The sequence below is a fragment of the Anopheles stephensi genome, chromosome 2, assembly GCF_013141755.1.
Source record: "Anopheles stephensi strain Indian chromosome 2, UCI_ANSTEP_V1.0, whole genome shotgun sequence".
NCBI lineage: Eukaryota > Metazoa > Arthropoda > Insecta > Diptera > Culicidae > Anopheles > Anopheles stephensi.
Genome location: NC_050202.1, coordinates 70,394,145 through 70,417,930, shown reverse-complemented (window position 1 = coordinate 70,417,930; position 23,786 = coordinate 70,394,145). Strand labels below are relative to the sequence as shown.

Sequence of the window (23,786 nt, the reverse complement as noted above, 5' to 3'; positions counted from 1 at the left end):
GAGCCTAGTCCAAGGAGCCTAATCAAAGGATCTTAGTCCAAGGAGCCTAGTCCAAGGAGCCTATTCCAAGGAGCCTAGTGCAAGGAGCCTAGTCCAAGCAGTCTAGTCCAATGAGCCTAGTCCAAGGAGCCTGCTTCAATAGGCCTATTCTAAGGGAGTCCAGCCCACGAGGCCTGGCTCATGGGATCTACTCCAAGGCTCTGATTAAGACTCCCTAGGCCTAGGCCAGTTACACTAAACCCATTAAACTAGAACCCTTTTAACAGGGCCCTTGAAATTACTCCCTGGAGCAAGTCCCTTGGACAAGGCCTAGTAGACTGAGACTCTTGGACTAGGCCCTTTGAATTAGGCCCTTGGATTGGCCGCTTGGACTAAGCCCCTTAGAATAGGCTACTTGGACTCGACTCCTTGGAATAGTCCCCTGTAGTAGGCCCCTTGGACTTGACTACCTCATGACGTAGCTCTTCGCCCCCAGTGAGTGTGGAGATACCGGGAAGCCTCACGTCTCACAGGTTAGTGAGCAGCTGTCCTCTCCTTTTTAACACGAGCTTCTTTACATAACACTACGCGTGTGCTTTTAAGCGGTTTTCCCATTGTTGTGCAAAATTTTCTTCAAAACCAGCAAGCAAAAGTTTTTGGCAGAACTTTGCCACCCCCTCAACATTCGCACTGACGACTGTCAGCGGTGTGCAATACCACCGGGAGCAAAGAAAGTTTCTCCCCTCCCTTGAAAACGTTTGCAAAATCTGTTGCAAATTAGATTCCTTCATTCAAATCAGTACCAGTTGCCTGTAACCCAGCACCGATTCGATTTTGCTGGCGTATAATTGCCACCAGCGCTCCAGCTTTGGTGCCTACCCGAGCTGTAGCGACATGGTGTTGAATTTCCTATTGACTTGACTCGAATCATTTGGCCTGGCCGGACGTACTGCCATTCCCGCGTCGCCCTGCAAAACGGAAATGGAAGGCATGCTGGAAAAACATCGCCTTTACATTTCCCGTCCATTTTCGAGCGGGCTTAAGCTCCGGCGAAAGTGACAACACAACGACGACGATGGGCTCGGTACGATCGTTCGGTGCTACTTTCGCGCCGTTTTGTACTTGCCAATCGGGTTGGCTTCATCATCTGGCTCTCGAATGAAAGCACTTGTCATTAGTTCATTCCGATTTCATCTCACATCCCTGAACGAATGTTTCCTGCCTCCAATTTCCTTCTTTCCAAGCGAATTGAAACAAAAGAAAAACAATTACAGTTTTTCCAACGTTTTGCGCATCGGTCTGATGCGGGCGGGTGAGAGCGAGCGAGTTGGAAATTTTAAATCCTGAAATTTGGAGATTAATTGCTGGGAAGGATTCACCGGAAACGCTTCTAATTGTTCATTGGGAATGCGCGTGACGAGGCGGTACGGTGCTGTTATGGGTTTAATCTCCCGAAATGGATTTTATTACGGAACGGCAGTGGACGTGCGTTGTGAAAAAGTTGTCTTTTAGCCTAACTGATGCCACAAAGCAGGCGGGGTATGGCTGATCGTTAAAGCGTTCAGCTGGAATTTGGGAGTTGGAACGTTAAATTAAAGCGCGTTCGTTAGTGAAAGCTTTATTAAATCAAACAAAACTGTCTCTCACGTAGAAAGGTTACGGTAGTACACCCCCAAATGCAAAAGCTTGCTTCAAATAAAAGCAAACTGGACGTACTGTGCTGCGGTTAGCTATAGTTTCCGGTTAGTGATGTAGGAAAGACAACTCGACACTATGCATGTTTACCTTCATCAATGTCAACCGTACCACAAATTCTTTCCCTTCTTCGTTACGGCTTTCCACCACCATTCAAACATTCGACGCATATCATCGTACCAAATTAGCTTCTTATTCATTACCTGCCATCACCATGCAGGAGAACGGCTGATGTTCCACTGCTTTCCCGAAACAAGCAACAAGCAATCCCTCTGTGTGTGTGTGTCGTTTCACCACCCAATGCTCCAACTAAAAAAGGCCTATCGCTTGTGAAGATTTATTTACTTTTCATGCCGCTCTATAACCGTTCGGAAAAGCGTCCCAAAGTGGGACGAAATATCCCGAGAATGTCCCAAGTGTCCCACCGAACAAATGTGAGTGTTGCCGTACATCAGGATCCAACCAATCCATGCATGGGGTGGGGGAGGGGGGGGGGGGCTTGGAACATGACAGGCTCATCAAAGGTAAAATATTCTCCCATTTCCACAGTCTTCGGTCCCTTTTTCCAGTACATGCTGGCTACCGCTGTCGTTTGTGCCCAATGACCCAAGCAGTAGGAACCAACCGAGCACCAAAACGGGGCCTGTGAACTGTTTTTGATCGTTACCGGAGCAGTTTGCTTTGGTCATGCTTCCACGTACTATTTCGTTTTATTTCTATTCCAACTTAACATACAAGCACATACAGACAAATAGCAAAAAAAAAACATAACGTTGAATAAAACGAAATCCTCATTTGCCTGAGGTCTCGCCACGAGCTTGGGATGGTGGCGTACCAGGAAAACCGTTTCGGAACGCTTTTTCTGTACCACCACCTTCTTAAGCTCTTTGAATTTGCGTACATCTCTCTGTGTGTGTTTGTGTGGGTATATATTTGTTTCGGTTGGAGGCGATGATCATTCTGTGCAACAAGCACCACAAACACCAGTTTTGTTTGTTTTCACCCGATTGGGAGCTTATGGCCGGTAGCATGACATTTCGGGAACCGAAAGTGACAGTGAGTACAGAGCATTCCCGGTGAGCTGCAGCAGCTTGTTGGAGACTTTAAAAGAAAATCCTTTTTAATTTTACTCTTCGTAGCAAAAAAATAAATAAATGGAACTGCTGTTCCGATAGTATAAGGTCATTTTAGATTATGTTCAACCCGGAATCCTGTTTCACTCACACTCTCTCTCTTTCGCCTTCCAAAATGAACGTTTGATTTGTAGACAGTTTCTGCTGAGCTCTGTCACTTACCAAACTTACGGCAAACAAAATATCCTATTACAAACGATACTAAACAAATAAGCCCCTTTGTTAACCCCCGCCAGGTAGACGACCGACCGAAGGCCCTTCTTGCGATGGCCATATTCTGGTAGAAGAAAAATTTGATGCTAAAAAAGAATAAGAAAAACCCGTGCGCCAGTTACTGTATTGAGGCAGTAACGTTTACCTGTGGACCTTTAGTAATGAGAGTTGATTGGATTTTTTTTTTATTTGTCCCATCTTTTCAAACATGGCTAGCCTTGCTCCCTAATCGTTCCACTACGACACTAACCGTACCGAGAAGCACACTCTCACACACACACACACACACACACACACACACACACACACACACACACACATATGTCTGGGAAAATTGGTGGAACGACTACCGTTAACAACCTATCGTTAAAGTGATGCGCACACTGATCAGTGAAACAGTAGCAGGCATGTTGTCATTGAATCGTTGATAAATCGATATTATGAAACGAACGAAAATGTGTAACTTACGATTCAAGTACGATTAAGTGTGTGTGTGTCCCAGCGTTTTTTTTGGAGGGAAAATTTAGGAACATTGCAAGCCGAAACAAAAGCATGCTTGTCGAAGAAGAGATACAAAAAAAAACTGGACGGCCTACCGATCAATACTACCCCGCTCAGTCCGTTGCGATATCGAGTCGATAACGATGTTCCCCAACGATAGATTCACATTGCCATCATACACGCTGTCGTCGTCGGTCATCGTTACCCTTACGCTCTACAGTGTCATATTTTCCAATTTCCACACAAAACCCAGCCATGTTCGGAGTCAGCAATGTCGAGTTAATAAGCGGTGAAACATGTTACACGTCTTGTAGTTTTTTTTTACTCTCTTCATTTTATCCTTACCACAGCGTTACATCGTTGGATAAGATAACAAACGAACAAGAAGAACGCAGGCACAAACGGTAGAAAATAGGCGATGACACAAAATAGCCGTTAGACTTGTGGAAATTGTGTTGTCGAATGTCAATGGCGCACGGTTGCACGGTTTGTTGTGATTGTGCCTCGGGAGGTGATAAAAAATAATGAATATTTGCAACACTCGGGCGGGAATTATTTGTTGACTTACGGGTTCGAAATAGCAATCCTGGGCAGTCCAGGGTTTACTAAGCGGAAATAAAAAGCACTCTGTAAACAATCGGCACCTGCGGTAGGTTGTCAACATTGTCACAACAAACTAATTTCATTTTATTGCCATAGAATGGCTTGGAAACCAGTTGGTTGTTTACAATACTTTAAAATTAGCTTGGATTAAATAATAAAAGACAACATACTGCCCTTATATTTTCAAACACTGTTAGAAATAGTTTAAACTAGTTGATTTCTGGAAGTCCCAAAGCTACTAATAAGTATGTAAAAATCCAGGTTTTCATTAAACAAAAAGCTCAGCCAGCTACACAAGTCTCGTTGCTCATTCTCCATCAAGATGCAGATAATTTCGTACATTATCGAGGATGAGACGCTCGAGAAAATAGTTCGCAGAAACACAGACATAGGCGTTTGGGCCAAGGTAAAGCATAATACTATCTTCCATGTCTTTAATTCAATCGTGTCGAGAGTATTGGGATTTGTCGCCCGTCCTGATCTCGGAAGTCTAGTGCTGTATCCTCAGTTTTTTTCGTCTGTAAAGACACGTTGACGCTTCGTAATGACACAGTACGATTTCCTGATAGCTACTACCTCGTTCGGACGACAGTTACCGACAAGTAAGAGAGAAGCATGGCCAGTTATCTGTAACTACTCATTACATTGTATTGTATTGTTAATTTCCAACTTTTCCTTTTCTACTTAAGGAACAAGTCAATCTTCAATTAGTTTGGAGAATAGCTCTGTTGTGATTGTGATACATTTTAGTCGCTCTTCTTCCTGATGCTAGGGACTAATTTGACAAGGTTTTCTCCAGAAAATCTGCTTTCTAGTCTGCACAATGCTGATGGTCAGAAAGCAATCAAGGAACCAAGTAACAAATATTACTTATATGACTTTTGACTTGTTTAAAACTCGACCGCACAACGCAATTCAAGTGTTTGAAGCATTAAATATGGTTTCAAACCCTTACATATGAAGCGCAAGTAATATATTCCGTGAGCAGGCAAACATTGAACTTTATCCGTTCCAAACCCAATCCCTGAAGATCCTTTCCCATGTGAGGAATGTAACTATTTCCTCAACGAGCTGTCTTCTATTCGCGGTTACTGTTGCAAATCAGGCACACGACTCCGTACGTTGCATGCGGAGGGAACGAGAACGCTCCACGTGAGCACAAAACCCCATTATAAACCGAACCGAGCTCATACTTTTGATCACTTCTTTCCTATTTTCTTCAACTATGTTCCGGAAAATAAATCTTCCCTGAAATGGGCATATTCACAGCTGCTGCTGCTGCTGCTAGTACCATCGCTTCCATCATATCATACCTTTTCTCCATTCCAAACGTCGACAGCTATTTGTTCACCTTGCGGAAGAAATATGATTTCAATTCAGTCTAGGCGAAAGGATTTATGGAAGGCAAATACGGTACTCAAGTGAACTTCGTGACTTACTCCTCGAAGCCGATAAATGTTTGCTCCGGTAACTCAATCTTCAATATCAATCCCACTATCTATAGAGATGGCTTCATCCCATCCCAGCTCGACAACCGAAAAGCGATCATAAGTAATTATTCCATTTTTCTTCGGCCCCTTAACCCCATTACGGCTCACAGCGAAAAAGATTGTGCAAAAGAGCCAAAAAGTTACCCCCGGATAGTCATTAGCTTCGCTCACTGTGGGAGCTTTCCTTTGCATTCATCGAGGCCAAATCCCATTTCGCCGAGCAATCTCTCCCTCCATTTGTACCGAGCTTCGGCTCAAAAGACACAGCTGACACAAGACTATCACACTAAAAGATCACTCTCGTGAGCTAAATGAAGTCAGCGGAAGTAGGAGCAGAGCACAGTCGGGGAAGGATAATCGACACAAGAAATGTGTGCCTGCCATTCACAGCGGCAGGTCACGGGAAGACCGGGGCAGGACCCCGTATGTAGTATGCCTGTTCCATTTGATACCCTCGACCGGAGAATGGTGCTGCAAATTTATGACTTCACTTCCGTTACGCCGAACCGTCCAATTCGGGCCAACACAAACACTGTGTATGAATATTTGACGATTTGGACGCACCGAAAAGCGTTCGCGTTCGAGCATGGAGACTACGTAAATGGTTCGGGCTGGATGATACTGCCAGCGCACCCGATAGAAGCCGATGCCAAATGAAGCACGGGTACGGGTTCCTCCGTCATGGGTATCCCTTTTTTCCGCGTGGTCTAATGTTGCGTGCAACAGCTGTTTGATTCGTTCGAGCGCACCGACGGACAGACGAGGCTGTGGTTGAGCAATATTTCGCAGCCAGACAGACAGTTGCTGCGTTTCGTTCCAATAAACTGAGCGAGAAGCGAACTGGCTTTTGACAAGGTTAGGTTGCTTTGGACGTGTACGTTGAGCTTTCATACACAACGTGAAGGAGTCCATCACAAAATATGTGTATAGGAAGTGAACTGAAATTACTCTATTACAGGACACTGAGTAGATAAAGTTTTTGTCATCTTGTAAGATTGTTTTTGAAGCGCAAAAATGTTTTTTGGATTCCCAAGATTGAAACACTAAGAAAAACAACTAGGCCGTTCTTATCGAATATAAAAAAAGGACTGACGCACTGCAAAAAATCAGTAAAAGGACACGTATTATCGTTTTGATTGTGTCTTTTTACTAAGTTCTTCTGCTTCTTCTTAAACATGATTACCTCGAAAGATCTGCTATTTCTTGGTTTCTGGGACATGATTTTATCCACAGCTGGTTAGTCTATACTGCGTAATGGGAGGTGGTTTCGACGTGTACTAGGTATTTCCTAAATGTGGTTGTCCCACTGATACGATTATAGGCAATTGCTTGGAGCCATTTGTGGCAATTAATTCCATGAATCTACCAAAAACCAATCTGTCTTTTGTAGTTATGTCCAACAGTGTGGCATACTTCCATGTTACATCAAAGGTGTATGGCTTGCCTGTCCAAGATATCATTTCATTGCAGTGAGGAAATGCCAGTCTTCCGAGGGCCACTATATTGTGTGTAGCAAGAATAAACAGAATGCTCCAACATTCAAAATCCCATACATTTTTCCAGTCTTTACAATCCAGCCTAGACTGAAAGATACGAACGAGCACCATGAACATGACTTCCGCCATTGGACCGCAGTGGCTGGTAAATGCTACCGGGCATGGATTTGTTTGTACCAAGCCAAGTTTCTTCTGCTGCTTCTGTTCACTTCAAACATTACTGCGTACTGGATGCGATATTGCGACGACTCGTTCGTGGAAGCGAATATACAGCCAAGAGGATAAAGTTAAAACTGTGACAATGTCCAAAACCACAGAGTTCATCGGACGCTGGTGTATGTGTATGCGAGTGGATTGAATGCTTGGCACGTATTTTGGTCGGTTTCTTTTCTTTCTCCATTTGCCCTTATCTCGAAGGAAGCGGGCGTCACGTTTGAGCGCCAACCATCAATCAAACGAACTGTGCGGGTCTCGTCACCGGCCAGCCTGACGGGAGGTTCGGTCGGGTCAACTGGAACGGAAAACCTCGAAGACCATCTGTTGGTTGTACGCAAGCTGGTAGTTTTTTGCTTTGAAGATGAATGTACTCCTCTTGAATGTGTTTAAAATTTCATCCCAGTTCCTTTTCAACGATGATGGGAGGGAGAAAAAATTGGAACTGTGGTGTTTCTGCTTACAATAAGCTCGGCGAAAGACGCACCAGGAAATATGATACTTTGTCACTATTGACAGTTATTAAATTTGTTCATGCATGTTGCTGGATTGGCTCCGGAAATTTGGTTCAGCAGTTAGCTAACTGCCCGAAAAACTCTATCCAGTCCAGCCAGCAAGTAGACTTGGGACCATAAAACTACCTATTTCCCTATGCCAAATGGAGACGCCTGGTTGACGTCAATACATCACAATTTCATCCAATACCTACGTTTATGCGCATCGAACCGTAAGCACCACTCGGGAATTTGGCAGGAAATTGTGAATGAAATATTTCGATGATAATGTACCGCCATTATTACCCATCCACGCAGGATTAAAACCAGCTTTCCATCTGGTTTTTTTTGACGATAATGTAATGATAATGGCAAAAAGAAAAGGATCTCCCCACCCGTTATTCGTGCACCATATTTCGCCCCAATGTGCGAATCTTTGATGTATTTATCAAAGTGCTGCGCTGTTGCTCAAATATTCAAACCCCCAATGGGATGGATGCTTAAACAAATAATTTATGGACTATCATTTTGTGGTTTATGGTCCCGACACGGCCTGTTTCGCACCCTGGGCGGGCGTCACCTTACTGCGGTGACTGTGCACCCAACGGGCCGCTGTGCTTTAATCAAATAAAACCCACATCATCCATGGAATGCCGGCGGCAGCCACACACAGTCAATACTGACCTACAAATCGTTGCGTATTTGCATATGTTTCATTTTACTCTTTATTTTATTTCGTACGATGCTCTCTTCTTTCTTTTTCGTTTTTGTTTTCGTTGTACCCATTTAAACATACTTTTCGATGTAGTAACTGCACACAGATTAGGCGGATGGAGGCGCATGGTGGCGCATGGTGGCACATGGAGACGCATGGTGGCGCATGGATAACAGGAAGCCGAGCTAACCCAACGGTTGTACAAAGTAACGGCTTGTGGGATTTGCTATGGTGCCGGGAACGCTTTGACGGCCTATGTTTCTTTTCATGGCCCTTTGCGTTTGCTTCGGACACGTAAACTGATTACGAAATTGAAGCTTGCTGTAAATGAGTGTTAGATGCCGTGGGTTCTTTGCCCGTTTACGACCACGGCTCTAACAAGGATTTTCTTTCCTGGCTTCATTAGGTTATTCTAATAAAAGTGTGATTTTTACAGGAACTTTGAGCTAGGATTAAAAAAATAATGCTATTTTTTTACAAATAAAGGATAAACAACTCGTAACATTAGCAGATAGGGCTCTTCTAACTAAAAATATCTGTCGAATTTGTTATGATTCTTATTTAATTTCAACATGTGAAAACGAAACAAATATTCCACAAATAACATCTTCAACAATTTGTGAACAAACTTCTCAGACAACCCAAAATTATTTATTTTACCCAAGGCAAACCACATAAAAGGAACCTAGGGTTTGGAGTAGGTTAAATAGGATAAACGACACTAAAGACACAACAGTGGTGCTAGTGGTACATGCAAGACGGATTCGCAACACCTTCCTAAACTAATGATGATGAAAAATCGCCCACAGACAAACCAGCTCGAAGCTGCTGGCCTTTGCCGGTCGGTCGTAAAGAGAGATAGAGATCCGAGCAAGAATAATTTAAGCAATAATGAGATTGGCCTTTTTCCACCCCAAGTGGCAAGTTGATTAAATTCATTCATAAACGATCGATGTAAACAACAAAAAAAGTTTGACTTTAGGAAAAATCTGTTTTTGCCAAATCAGTATCAAAATTAAATAAGCAACAAGCTTTAGTTTTTTGAGTCATTTTTATAAAAAAATAATATTAAAATATGTACTCGATTACAGATACAGTCCAGGTCTGACCATCAACAATATCAAACAGGTGATCAACGAAACAATCGAAACCAATATCTGTAGGTATACGGCTACTACTGTAATGTCGCTAGATTGTGTGTTAATTTAAACCATTTGCTTACAGTACGAAAGCCTGCCCCAACACGCTTGCGGGAGCTAATTCGACAGATCCGCGCCTGTCGAACGGCCGCCGAGGAACGGGCGGTGGTCAACACAGAATGTGCCTACATCCGAAGTACCTTCCGCGAGACGGACTGCATCTGGAAATGTCGCAATATGGCCAAACTGCTGTACATCCACATGCTCGGCTATCCGGCCCATTTCGGACAGGTGGAGTGTCTCAAGCTGGCCGCTAGCTCCAAATATACCGACAAGCGGATAGGTTATCTGGGCGCGATGCTGCTGCTGGACGAACGAACCGACGTGCACGTGCTGCTTACGAACTGCCTTAAAAAGTAAGTAAGCGTTACTTGAAACTTTAACCTATAAAAAAACGTTTCGCATGCGCCATTAAGAATGCGTAACTTTGGGGTTTAAAAAAGGCACCTTCATAAAACGGCCATAATATGCCAAGATATTAATTATTTTTTTACTCCAAACTGGCTGCTCTTGAAAATGGCTCTGGCTTTTGCTGTACGATTTAAGCAAACGCTAATCATAATAATGGAAGCCTGTTGGGGGCACTGAAAATATAGAAAATGGCAGCTTACAGTTTATGGAGGCGCATGTTTCATGTTTGAGAATTGCACCACTTTTCTTAAAGTATGCAACGCTATATTACAAGGCGACTGCGTATCAACTACTGTCTACAGAACCTCTGTGGCAATTTAATACTGGAAAAAAGTGTTTAGCAATGAAGTGCATGTTATCATTTGAAAATATATAATGCTAATGATTTAGATAGGATCCATTCAAGTCGGCTCCTCTGTAAGCCTATTTTTGTCGTTATATGACCTATGCCTTAACACTTTCTCCTTCAATTCTTAGTCTTTTCCTTCAAAAGTCCTTATAGTTGCGATCGTAGCGCATTTTTAAATTATCGCTCTTTCCCAAAGTCAAATCGAACTGAAGTATGCCAGTATGCAGTAATACCTTTCAGCATTCAACAATGTAACTCGACTACTCATCATTACAACCACTTACCATTTTCCTCTCTATCCAGCGATCTCAACAGCTCCACACAATTCGTCGTAGGCACTGCACTGTGCACACTAGCCGCCATTGCATCACCCGAGATGGCCCGCGACCTGTGCAACGATGTCGAGCGTCTGATCGTCTCTACCAATGCGTTCCTGCGCAAAAAAGCTATCCTATGTGCCTTCCGCTTTGTACGACGCGTCCCGGAGTTGATGGAGGACTATCTGCCCAAGTGTGAAGTGTTCCTGGCGGACAAAAACCACGGTATCCTGATCGCTACCATCACACTTATCACCGAGATGTGCGAACAGAGTTTGCCCGTGCTGCGGTACTTTAAATCCATCATACCTACCCTGGTGCGCATGCTGAAGTCGCTCACGGTGACCGGCTATTCGCCGGAGCATCTGGTTAGCGGTGTAAGCGATCCGTTCCTGCAGGTTAAGATACTGCGACTGTTGCGTGTACTAGGCCACGGAGATTCAACACAGTCGGAAATTATGAACGATGTTCTGGCACAGGTCGCTACCAGTACGGAAACGAGCAAAAATGCCGGCAATGCGATACTGTACGAAACGGTCCTCACCATCATGAACGTTGAGTCGGAGAACAGTTTGCGAGTGCTGGCGGTTAACATTCTCGGACGTTTTCTGCTCAATAACGATAAAAACATTCGCTTCATCGGGTTGCTAACGCTCGTCAAGACCGTACACAAAGACATGACGGCGGTACAGCGCCATCGCATAACGATTCTCGAGTGCCTTTCGGATGGTGATCCATCGATACAGCGATGTGCCATGGAACTGTCTTTCACCCTCATCAACACACAGAACATCGAGATGGTTGTGCGGGAACTGCTGCGCTACCTCGAATCGACCGACGCCGAAATGAAGGCGCTCTGTAGCAGCAAGATCGTACTGGCGGCCGAAACCTATTCGCCGTCGATTCGTTGGCATCTGGATGTGCTGTTAAAAATTCTCACAATTGTAAGTTGAGGAACGTAGACGGGGAGGACCATTATCTATTGTGATATTATTGTTTCTTTCAGGCCGGAAACAACATCAGAGACGATGTGATCTCATCGACCATTCAGCTCATCTCGAACAGCCCACAGCACGAGCAGCGTTTCATTACCGACAAAATGTGGGAAGCCATCATGAACATGAACCAGCTCGAGAACCGACAACCGCTGGTGCAAGTGGCTGTATGGACGATCGGCGAGTACGGAGAATCTGGGGGATTCGATGGTAAGCTTGGTGAAGGAATGGTTATCATGTCCAGGCTTTGGGATGGTAACCAATCAATACTCCTGTGGTTAACGGAAAGAGCGTGTTAAACAGACACTCCAATACCAATTAATACTAATTTGAAGATGCATAAATAATAACGATCCAATTTGCATTTGATATTCATATTTGATACTCGTCAGGAAGATTGGTCTATCACTTCCTAAAAGACTAGTCCAAACTGAATCAATACAGAAACCATTATCGATTAGGCGACAACAGTGGTATATTTTCGAGTTTTCTCTTTCTTTCCAAAACACGCAGAGTTCGAGCTAATTGAACACTATCGGCAACTGTTGTGGGCACCGCAGCTTTCGATCACCACCAAGCAGTACATCCTGGTGTCGTTGGCAAAGATTAGCGTTCGAATAGATGGCTGTACACCGTAAGAAATCAAGTTCTTCTAGTAATCTGTCACGAACTTCGTGTTAATATCAGTTTTATCTATTTGTCTCCTTTAGCGAAATTCAAAACATCATCAACTCATTCAGAGTGCACATGAACATCGATCTGCAACAGCGTGCAAACGAATTCTCGCAGCTATTCACCAACTACAAACACCTGCGAAATTCGTTGCTGGAAAAAATGCCAAAACTGAAGCTAACGGAGCTGACGACTTCGGAGTACAATGCTGATTTTGCATCTCCCGAGTCAACCGAAGTGGAAGAGCAGCAGGAAGATCCGGAGGCTGAGCAGGAACCTTCGGTAAGTTAAAATTTATCCACCTAATCTTTTCAGTATGAAGAACATCTTTGCTAAACTATTTTCTACTTTCTAGAATCAGGATATCCTGCTGGATTTACTGGGAGATTGTTTCAGCAGCGATGGGAACGGCAACAATGCACTGGCCGTCGTGCCCGTTTCACAACCTGCTGCTGCCACAACGCAACCCTACTATCCAACTCCAACGACAAGCTTTAATCAAGCCGGTTTGTCCTCGTACAACAATAACGTTCCAATGGCAGGAACTACCGACAGCATTATGGATCTGCTTGGACTTGCAGCAGCAGCAGCAGGCACAGCACCAACAGCCCCAAATCAAACGCATCAGACAATCGCTTACGCAACGTCCGGCACGGCTGCATCGATACCTTCGATCGACGTCTATCACAAGGACGACATCTTCATCCGGTTCTTTATCCATCCTACCGTGGACGAGCAGCAGCCTTCATCCACTGCCTCAGCCCGTATCACCGTTCAAACAACCAACGGATCGCAAGCGACGATCGAAAAGTTCCTCTTTCAAGCGGCGGTCCCAAAATCGTTCGTACTGACGCTCCGGGAGCCTTCGAGCACAGTGATGCCACCGGGCGGGACGATCATGCAGGACCTATTGATTGCACGGCAAACTTCACCCAGCCATGCAGGACCGGGACTGCGCATGAAGGTTCGGTTTTCGTACGAAGTCGAAAACTATTCCATGATGGAGCAGATCGATGTGAACGATTTTCCGAGCGGTTTTCTACGCTAGCATTTTCAAAATGGCCGTTAAAAAGCGTAGCGCTTTGGGGAGAAAAGATGGCCTTAGCATTTGTAGACAGTGACATAATCGGACGGAAGAGGCAAGATAGATTTCATAGAAAGAAGAATCGCAGTTAAATGGATTCCGGCAACTAGAAAGAACGAATAATGGTACAAAGCATACGATAGAAACGCGGGCATGATGGATTCGAACCGTTTTGTACAGAATGTTTAGAAACAGAGCTGCACTTTTACAATGCCCCATGAAGATGGAAAACTAATATGATAAGAAAAGGGGCTTCTTGTTCAAAACCTTGTCGCTCGATTCCTTACCACTGTTCCAGTACGGATTTCTAACTGAACAACAGGTATCCCACATGTGATCAGAGTGTATTTTATCACAAAAAAAGAAACATTACCCCACCAAACCTACCTACCTATACGTATGCACATAAATTGGACCAAACTTATTGACCAGAGCAAAACCTATCTCCTAGAAACGTGTAAAAAGTACACTCGGAACTGTTTCATCTTAGCACCGTAGAGCAGCATAGATCACGGGCATCGATCGCTGTTTTACGCACATTTTGACCATCCCAGCGATTCATATTTAATCACAACGGATAAATGACCACCAAGAGAATGACTGAAACGCTCAATTACATCTTTTCTATCACGAAGTACGCTGGTCAACGACCCCTTCATTCACAAGCAACTTACACAGAATGTGATTTTAAGAAGAAATTCATCTACGAATCTTTTCTATATCAATGTTGCGTAGGAAGTGCAGTACGGACGCTATACCTGCACCGGAAGATGGCTAATATAGAAAAGCGGAACTATTCTGTAGGAACACGTTGAAAAATTGATAGTATTCGTTACTTTTAAACCAATGGAACACAATTGTTCGAATGTTTGTGAAGCGACTTTTAAGGAAACAATTGTTTTATGTTTCGTTTTTTTTTTTTATATAGATGACCTATAAATAAAGCAAGTTAAGACGAAAACAAAAAAAAAAACATCTTCAAAAACTGTCGTTTTGTCTGTGTGTTATTGCTACACGAATCGACTCAATAGATGCACTTTAAATAAGATTTTGAAAAAGGTGTGGCATGGCTCCTAAGGAAACATCACACTTCTATGGATGAGTATGTGTATTACGATTTTCTTACTACATTTAAATTAATTTATCTCCCGCTGCAAGCAAGCATACACGGTCGGAGCCAGTTTAAAGGTTGTTGCCGGTAAAAAAAGCGATAGAAATGTGATAGAAACGCAAAGAAAGAAACCTCCAATATCACTGCTTTGCATTTGTGCGATCAACGCCGGATTCAGTCCGTCGGGTTTTGAATGACGATCAGCAGAAAGTCCTTATCGGGAGCTACCATAATTTCATGCTTCTTGGACCGCACTCGCAGAAAGGACAGATCGTTCGAGGGATCCAAATCACGCACCACCGATCGGGCTTTGTCGGACAGTTGGCTCATCAAGCCGGCGTACTGCACGGTGGACGTGTTGTCGAGCGTACTTTTCACTGGAATGCCTACGGTTTAGAGAAGCCGAGATGGGGGGCGTGGGTCAGTAACTTCCGGACGGAACATCCTACCGACAGTAGCACCAAAGATGACATCATCGAACGATGTACCGTTAGCTAGCAACCGCGCTTACCTTCATTGTTGACTACAATCGTTCCTACAACACCTTTGTGGGATTGGATTCGCTTTAGCGTTTCTTCTACCTCTTGCGACTGTGAAGAAAATATTCAGGCAAAATACATCATAAGAACACAATTATTGAAACATTTCGTTTCCCAAAACATTTGCCAGCACCGATAATGTAGGGGGTTGCTCAATGCTTACCATTTTCTGTTTTTAATTGGAGATTATTCTTATGAAACTCCACGCAAAATGCAGCACCTAGCGCTTGATTATCCTTTCAAGCTGATTTTAATTCAGAAAAAGGCCTGAAACGTGGTTAAAACACTTTTCTTTTACAGGAAAACTGTGTAAATTTTCGTCACTGCCACCTCGGATTCGCTTTGTTTTGACAACCAAACGCAGCGTTACCATGATGACAGTTGGTTGGTCGAAAGATGTAACGACGTTACTCGGTGGTGGTGAATATAATCGATGGGAGTGGTGAATATGTTGCTGGTTACCATTTTTAAATTTTTAATTCAACATTAAGAATATAATATGATCGGAATATTCTTAAAAGAGTTTACAATAATCTAATATGTAATTAACTTTCTACCTTTCTTCTTATACATCTAATACTGAGCAAAATACACACAATGAAATTGAATGCATAACGCTTCATTACAGCCAACACGTGCTGCAATTGTAAATTCAAATACCAATTGCCATGTGCTTCCAGGCGCTAGCATCCTATATTTGAACAAGATAAGAGATCGCACTAGTACTTTCCATTTCTTGTTTTAATCACAACACTCATACGAATTTCATCATTTCAAATTATTCTTCTCTGTTGCTATGCCTTCCGATTGTAATACCCCGCAAGAATTTTTGTTGTTGTAGTAATTGTAGAGACGATTTTTACACAACAAGGCGCATGATTCATCTTGCTCCATTCATAAAACGAGGTAGCGTGATTAACAAATTATTTATTTCACCATCAGCATTATGCATACCGCGCAGTAGTTTCTCATTCTCATCCTCTGACCATCCCGATATTTATCAACAGGCCGATAACGGTGCTGTATCATAGCGTATTTTGGTGGTGGAATGTTTACACACGGTGTCTCTGTTGCTCCCAGATTTATCCTCTCGTGCGCACATAACATGTAAATAGAAAACGCAAGTAACAACGCTCCATACACCATACACCATGCACTACAATCTACCCACTTTCAAGACCAACTCAGACGCTCTTCTGTTTTAACCTTGCGCACACATACACACTCACACTAACGATGAATTACCACCCGCACAGATGATGCAACGAAGAGACAAACTTATGCTCGAGTTTAGCGCCCGTTTAGTACACTCCAGAAATAGCAAAGGACAGGACTACCTTTCGTCGCCCAAGCGCAGGTCCACATCATCGCCCACAGACTGTATGCCGACAACGCAACGTAGTGAGCAGAGAAAAGCGTGAGCGTGGAAAAACTGAGACAGCTGTAAACTGTTCGCGAGAGAAAAACGTACCATGAGTCCTGGCTAGTGTGTGCGTGTCCTTGCTCTTCCTTATCAGCCAACCAGTGGAAGCAAAAGGGCTGCTTACTTCACCAACTTACGCGACTGACAACAACTGCACGCCATCTAAAGTGCTTTCGGAAAGGATTTAACGATTTGAAAGATTCCCTACGTGTCGTGCATTTTAGACACGTGAGCGTAATCGTTTTAAACACGTGCTTCTTTACCTCCTTTTTGTAGCAGTGAATAAATGATCGTTTGGGCAACTGTGAAAGGAAAACACTCGTAGAAAGTGAACACCAAGTGCTGTCAAATTTTTGGCAGTGTAATAATCAATACTTGTTCCTATGCAGAAAAATCGTCCAAAGGTTAATAACCTCCTGGTGGCTCTTTAAAGTGTGTAACTGTTGAAAAAATCGTATTTCCAGTGAATGTTTCTGAGATTTTAAAGCGCTCCACTTCAGAAAGTAAAGTGGTTTAGGTCGAGTTTGAGATGATTATCTCTCGTGTATGTGCAAATTTACAAAACTTAACACATCATCTTCAGGGTGGCGCTGCAGCGAGTGTCATTAGTCACGGATACAGGTCGTTTTCGGGCATCAACAGTGTTGCTAGCTTAGATACTTCTTCTGTGCGAGCCGACGAACGCAGGTAACTGAGAATGAAGAAGTAAACCATTGAGAAAAACTCGCTGAGCAGTCATTTTGTTGTAATAGTAATTGATAAGCAAACCCCTGGAAAGAGAGAATAAGAAGCTTACCTTTCAACGTGGCATGTGCTGTCAAAGATGCTGTAATTATCAGCTGTTTCAATGGAATTTTACTGGACATACAAAAAAATCTTGCCTTATGAAACAGATTAAAAATTTATTATTACACAACATTGTGCATTTTTCATCCCACCTCTCTTTATCGCACTATCATCTCTCTTCACTTGCCAGCTTTTGGACAACTGTACGCCCTTACAGCCAAAAGGCCCACTTTTACAATGTCGACAGAAAACGTCCACCACCGCAGGCCGATGAGTAAGTATTATCCCCTGGAAATCCTGAAACAAATCTTTACATGCAAAACAAAAAAAGTGAGAAAGTTAACCAAAGCCACACCAAAAGCTAACCAGTAAACAACAAAATCCACATAACGTCAGAATCACGCGCCGAGAGCAGCATTAAACTGGTTACGTGTTTACCCCCCGGTGTGGTGTAACGTGAGCGTCCCAGAGGGTGGTAGTCATAGGGTGTTTGCTCAATCTCCAAGATTAGTACGAACGCACTGTGACACGGGTGTTCTTCGCTGTTTGTCTGGTGAATAAGTCTGAAGAATTTCCATTGGAGCAGACTTTATCGTTTCCCGTATAAGGAATGATGACGTCGAACCTATTATGACGTTAGTGGATGGGAGAGACACATCTTTAAAAAGTTCCCATTCGTAGCATTCGGTGTGTCGTATCATTCATGGGCTCGTCGCAATGTTTGTGTACGAAATATATTCATAAACATCAAATCATTTGTAAACAGCTTCCTTGTGACGATTCGGTCCCCCGAAAACTACGCCACAAAACGCCTTTCCCTGGCAACTTCTTCCTCGGCTTAATAGTTGGAGCTTGGAGATCGCCACCATCCCCCACCATCAACGGAATGCTAAGCGACGGCATAAATATTGATCGCCAGTTGTTAGCGGCTACTTGCCAGTTAATGAGTACAGGCATTGTCCCCACCTGAGCATCAACATACCAGGCAGCAAAAAAAAGTGTCACCTACGTTGATCGTGATAATAAAAACATCTACCCATCTCGTTCACCACAATAATAGTCCAGTTTTCCGCTCCATTTCTTTCACCCCTGTTGGTAACAGGCCATGTAATACCGTCCATCACGCAGGAACACAATCGTCGTAAAATCAATCAAATAAAGCTTCGGTAAAGAATGTGCACCGGGCAAGCTCGTGGGAAGAAAAGTTGCTAATGCTTCGTCTCGATAGGAAATCAAACGACGATTGCTTATGGTTTATCACACCTACACCGTCTTGGGCGGATCGATCGAGTGATTCGGGCAAATAAAAAGCCCACCACAACGGTTGATCTTTTGATAGTTTACGCTCGCTATCATACGCGACAGGTTGTCTGTTGGATTTACAGTGCGCCGGAGATAGTGAAATTGGGTTTTAAATTGCTAAACGAGTGTGTGGAAAACTGATAAAAAGGACTGTTACGTTGATAAAGTGATAATCAAGATGGAGAACCTGATGCAGGACGATGATACGGATCGGCAAACACTGTGCGAACAAACGTTCGAAAAGTTAAATCGAACGAAAAGCAATGAAGTTACCTCGCAGCAGCGTGAAGCGTTTGTGAAGCTGTTGGCTAATTTTGTGAGGTACGAATGAAAGTGACGAATTTATGTATTTGTGATGGATACAAAAACCTTCTGCAAGCGGATAAGTTAGCACCTTTCTACAAGGATATGCCAGTTCTGACGAGATTTAGTACGAGATTCTCAGTCACTTAAGGGTTTTTTTTTTATACTCAGAAGAGCAATATCTTGAGAATATCTATTGGTGATGTGGTCTGGTATATATTGGGCGGTCCGGTAGTAGAGGCGATAGCAGCGCCGGCCTTCACACGGCAGTACCGAGGTTCACATCCCATTTAGACCACATCCCCGAATGCAGGACTTGACTATCCAGTTACGGGTAGAATCAAGTCATTGGAAACCAGAAATGGCAGGCCGAGCTCTTTCGAGGTTGTAGTGCCAAGAAAGAAGCAGGAAGATGTTGTCATTATCTTCAGAGTAAAAATACTTAATATTGATTAGAATCTTTTTACTTTTGGTTTGGCTGTCGAATATGAAAAACATTCATTTTAACCATTGAAAGCGTCAATGTCACTATACATCTAGAATCTTGTTATTCGATTTCCTTAAGTTTAGCAAGACACTAAGATTAATCCAATTCAAACTCTCTTCATTCTAGGCAACGTGATTCCGACAAGAAACACTCCGAGGACCAACTTTTCCAAATGTTCAAGAACAAGGAAACGAACACGGTTAATATGGGAAAATTCTTGGCGGTAAGTTGACTTGTCCTTCCAGAGTGTTCCAGAGATGCTCGACAGTATCAAAATATTTTTTGTTTATTTTTCTTTAGGAACTTCGAACGATTGGCATCAGAAGAACGGATCCTCGTATTCAGGAGATGATGGAAAACCTGAAGCGTGTCCACAAGCTCAACAACTACGAGCACGGGTCTCCCCACACCCAGCACCTGAACGAGGAAACGTTCAAAGCCGTCATCGCACCGAACATTGTGCTGATCGCACGCGCTTTCCGCCACCAGTTCGTCATACCGGACTTCCAAGGTTTCACCAAAGACATCGAGGAGATCTACTGGAAATGTAAAAGCAATGCGGACGGCAAGGTAGCCAACTACATCCCGCAGCTATCGCGCGTTAATCCGGACTACTGGGGCGTTAGCGTGTGTACGATCGATGGGCAACGTTTCTCGATCGGTGACACTTCGGTACCCTTCACCCTTCAGAGCTGCAGCAAGCCTCTCACGTATGCGATCGCACTGGAAAAGTTGGGTGCCCAGTTAGTCCATCAGTACATCGGACAGGAACCGAGTGGACGTAACTTTAATGAGCTTGTGTTAGATTACGAGAAGAAACCACACAATCCAATGATTAACGCTGGTGCGATTCTTACCTGTTCGCTGCTAAAGACGTTGGTTCAACCCGAGATGACGTTGGCGGAAAAGTTTGATTACGCACAGACGTGGTTCAGCCGTATGGCGGGTAATGAACCGCTCGGGTTCAACAATGCCGTATTTCTGTCGGAACGTGAGGCAGCCGATCGTAACTACGCACTTGGGTTCTACATGCGTGAACACAAGTGTTACCCGGAGAAGGCGAATCTACGCGAGTGCATGGATTTCTACTTCCAGATCTGCTCGATGGAAGCTACTTGCGATACGCTGTCGGTTGTTGCGGCTACCCTCGCCAACGGTGGTATCTGTCCGCTGACGGAGGAGCGTGTTCTGCTGTCCGAGAACGTAAGGGATGTGCTGTCGTTGATGCACTCCTGCGGGATGTATGACTTTAGTGGTCAGTTTGCGTTTAAGGTGGGACTGCCGGCAAAGTCCGGTGTATCGGGCGGTGTTATGCTAGTCATTCCGAACGTAATGGGTATGTTTATGTGGTCACCGCCGCTCGATCCGCTCGGCAATAGCTGTCGAGGTGTACAGTTCTGCAAGGAACTTGTGGACGTGTTTAACTTCCATCTGTACGACAACATTAAGCATGGGTCGAACAAAAAGGACCCACGGCGCCATCGGTACGAAACTAAGGGACTGTCGGTGGTGAACTTACTGTTCTCCGCTGCGATTGGTGATGTAACTGCCCTGCGACGTCACAAACTATCCGGCATGGACATTACACTGTCGGACTACGATGGCCGAACGGCGCTACATCTGGCAAGTGCGGAAGGACATTTTGAGTGTGTACGGTTCCTGCTGGAACACTGTGGCGTACCGCATGATCCTAAGGATCGTTGGGGTAATCGTCCGATTGACGAGGCGGAAACGTTTGGTCATGAGGATGTGGTGACTCTGCTGCGACAGTGGGAAGAAAAGGTACAGAAGGCAAAAACGTTTGACGCTAGCGAAACGGGCTACAACTCCGACCAGGACAGTGATGGTTCGTCCAGCGGGAAAGGAACGAAGGGATCGAATGGGTCACCAATTTTACCTTAAGCTATTTAAAGGCAACGAAACGCACGACAATAATTATGCGCTACCATAAGTGTAGAGTGAAGCATCACCATTCTACGTTATTTTAAATAATTTAGCTAGTCAATTAGATGTTTCGCATTCATGTACTCGTTTCAACACACATATTATCACTCTCTGCGTGTATGTATATCGTCATTGTAACCGGTGCATGTCAATTATACCCTCTACTCGATAAACCGAACATTCATAATCCATGTACAACTAGCAGCAACGCATGCGAATCGAATAAATCAATAAACTAGAACATGCAAATGAGACTGTATCCAACGCGAGGTGGTTTTTTATTGTACCTTTTTCATGTCGCCTAGCTCAAACAAGCATCAAACAAATTGATCTAACCCACCCCGTGCGGTTATGCTGCCGATAAATAACGGAAATCCTATTATGGGAGGTGAAAAACAAACACTAAAATCTAATTTTTTTCTGCGGTGACTGACACATGTCGGAGAACAGAAGTTGGTTGAAAAAATAAGGGTTGTCTAAGGGTAAGGGTCCCCTAGATACATTTGTTTTACCTATGACTGCGTCTATGATTGGAACAAGTGGGTGTGTCTTTCATCAATCGATTCATAGCTCGCTGAACCTTTATTCGTATGGTAGTGCGAAGGTGCTGCGGTTTTCGGTTGGTTTTTGACACCGCGGTATCAGTCTTGTGGTAGCCACGATTAGTGAAAGTAATGGTTCGTATCTTCGTTTGACCGTTCAAAGTGCTACGTATAGAATTTACCATAAAATGTTGCTTTCTTTCCTGACGCAGGAAAAACCACCAAGTGTCCCTCCACCAGAACCGGAACCCGAACCGGAAGATTTGCACGAAAAATACATCGACTGCTGCTTCGAACGCATTCGCCAGGTACGGCTCGTGAAGCAAGTGATCGTAATGAACGAGTTTGGCCATCCAGTTAGGAGCACGATCGAAAACACGGGCGAAGCGATCACAACGGCCGGTCTGTACGCTAGTCTGAAGGATAAAGCTTGCTATTATCTAAAAACAATGGACGCGAATGATGATTTTCTTATGCTGCGTATCAAGACGCGTAACAATGAGGCTATCATTAGCACCGATCCTGATCATGGTTTGCTGTACATCACCGTGCAAGTTCCTGAGTGAGAAAACAGAGTGTATTTTATATAATTCCAAATAAACCAATAAAATAAATATAGTTTTAAAAGTTTTCTAAGAAATTAAGGTTTTTAATTAAGTTTCTTTTAGCAAGAAAACGCTTAACTTCTTACCGGTCAAATTTTAAAATTACCGCACGCTGTTGAGTAGTTTTATGTACGCCTCAAAGTATGCAATAAGGCTTTAATTTTTAACCATTGCAGAAGTGTCAGGCGCCGGCTGATGCATAGCTTGCGAATGTTGAACGATTAAAAGTGGGTCATAATAACTAAAGAAAAACACATTTTTAAGGGAGAAATAAGCATGTTAAGGCGAATCCCAACATACTGTTTGATAAATTCTTCGAATTCGCGATCAAATATAAGCTTTCCATAAAAAATACATGGTAAGAAAGAATGGTAATGTTTAAAACGATAGCAGAACTACATTTCATGGATGAAATTTCAATTGGCACATATCGATGGAAACTTTTGGGATTGAAAATAAAGTAAAAGCAGAATAAAGTAAATTTTTATTAGGGTTAATACAAAACTAACAACCGAGCATGCCCGGGATATGGCAAATGACTAGGAGGAAATGCCTAGTCAATTTTATTTCAATGTTTGTTTTCGTGAATTTAATTCACAGTCACCACACGCGGTGGTGACAGTACGGCATCAGTCCGTAATAATAAATAAATAAATAAATAAATAAATAATACAAAACTAACCAACAACCATGAACAAATTCCTAAAAATATTTCGGTATTGACAGTCTCGGCTTTACATAGCAAACAGCTAAAGCCAACCCAATAACTTGAATAATAGCTTATTGTCAAGTACAACTGTAACAAATCCCAAGCATATGAATGCTTGATTTTTTTTTGTAAAATTCTGTTCAAATAGGCAACTTAAAAAACAAACTTTTAAAACATCTTGGAACAAAAATGCTTCAATATCTTTGATATACTAGCATGATGACAGAAGATGCGACGACGGCGCCGGTCTTCACATGGTCCCAGTATGAGGACCGTCTTTCGAATTACTTGGTCTCAATAAACATAGAAGAAAGATTTTAAAGACACATTTTACAATGAAGGACGCATTCCAAAACGTGCACTCGTCTTTTGTACATTCGAATTCCTTTTATAAATCAATAAGCTTTGTCATACCAACTCTCTCATTTATATGATATAATCGTTATCATTCCGCGTTACTCGAAGTTATGCTTGTA

The 23,786-nt window shown here is 43.3% G+C and overlaps 4 protein-coding genes across 14 annotated transcripts in view; 3 read left to right on the top strand and 1 right to left on the bottom strand.

Annotated features, from left to right (window-relative positions):
• LOC118504603 (AP-1 complex subunit gamma-1-like) overlaps nt 1-14,544 on the top strand; it is a 31,801-nt gene extending 17,257 nt beyond the window's left edge. For 9 of the 10 annotated variants that reach the window (XM_036039272.1, XM_036039273.1, XM_036039268.1 and 6 more), the window contains 7 exons: nt 9,624-9,691; nt 9,757-10,087; nt 10,795-11,752; nt 11,815-12,013; nt 12,317-12,437; nt 12,514-12,757; nt 12,831-14,532. In XM_036039272.1, coding sequence (XP_035895165.1) covers nt 9,624-9,691; nt 9,757-10,087; nt 10,795-11,752; nt 11,815-12,013; nt 12,317-12,437; nt 12,514-12,757; nt 12,831-13,523 — 2,614 coding nt within the window. In that variant the 3' untranslated portion in view covers nt 13,524-14,532. Of the gene's footprint in view, nt 1-9,623; nt 9,692-9,756; nt 10,088-10,794; nt 11,753-11,814; nt 12,014-12,316; nt 12,438-12,513; nt 12,758-12,830 lie in introns of all 10 variants that reach the window. The other variant, XM_036039267.1, reaches the window with a different exon arrangement.
• On the bottom strand, nt 14,180-15,652 carry LOC118504609 (dynein light chain roadblock-type 2). Its single transcript, XM_036039286.1, has 3 exons — nt 15,373-15,652; nt 15,182-15,260; nt 14,180-15,056 (listed from the first exon to the last, which is right to left on the bottom strand). The coding sequence occupies exons 1-3, from the start codon at nt 15,373-15,375 to the stop codon at nt 14,845-14,847; spliced, it is 294 nt and encodes a 97-aa protein (XP_035895179.1). The 5' UTR covers nt 15,376-15,652; the 3' UTR covers nt 14,180-14,844.
• A 695-nt stretch (nt 15,653-16,347) lies between these two features.
• On the top strand, nt 16,348-21,713 carry LOC118504604 (glutaminase kidney isoform, mitochondrial). Of its 2 annotated transcripts, XM_036039278.1 has the most exons (5): nt 16,348-16,626; nt 17,022-17,319; nt 17,609-17,692; nt 19,637-19,733; nt 19,811-21,713. In XM_036039278.1, exons 2-5 carry the CDS (start codon nt 17,162-17,164, stop codon nt 21,410-21,412), a joined length of 1,941 nt encoding a protein of 646 aa, XP_035895171.1. In that variant the 5' UTR covers nt 16,348-16,626; nt 17,022-17,161; the 3' UTR covers nt 21,413-21,713. The 2 variants fall into 2 exon arrangements, with proteins under 2 accessions (XP_035895171.1, XP_035895172.1); XM_036039279.1 differs by lacking the exons at nt 16,348-16,626; nt 17,022-17,319; nt 17,609-17,692 and adding an exon at nt 18,457-19,041.
• A 112-nt stretch (nt 21,714-21,825) lies between these two features.
• LOC118504608 lies at nt 21,826-23,494 on the top strand. The gene is made up of 2 exons (XM_036039285.1): nt 21,826-22,131; nt 22,209-23,494. Exons 1-2 carry the CDS (start codon nt 22,129-22,131, stop codon nt 22,560-22,562), a joined length of 357 nt encoding a protein of 118 aa, XP_035895178.1. The 5' UTR covers nt 21,826-22,128; the 3' UTR covers nt 22,563-23,494.
• Nucleotides 23,495-23,786: the final 292 nt, after the last annotated feature.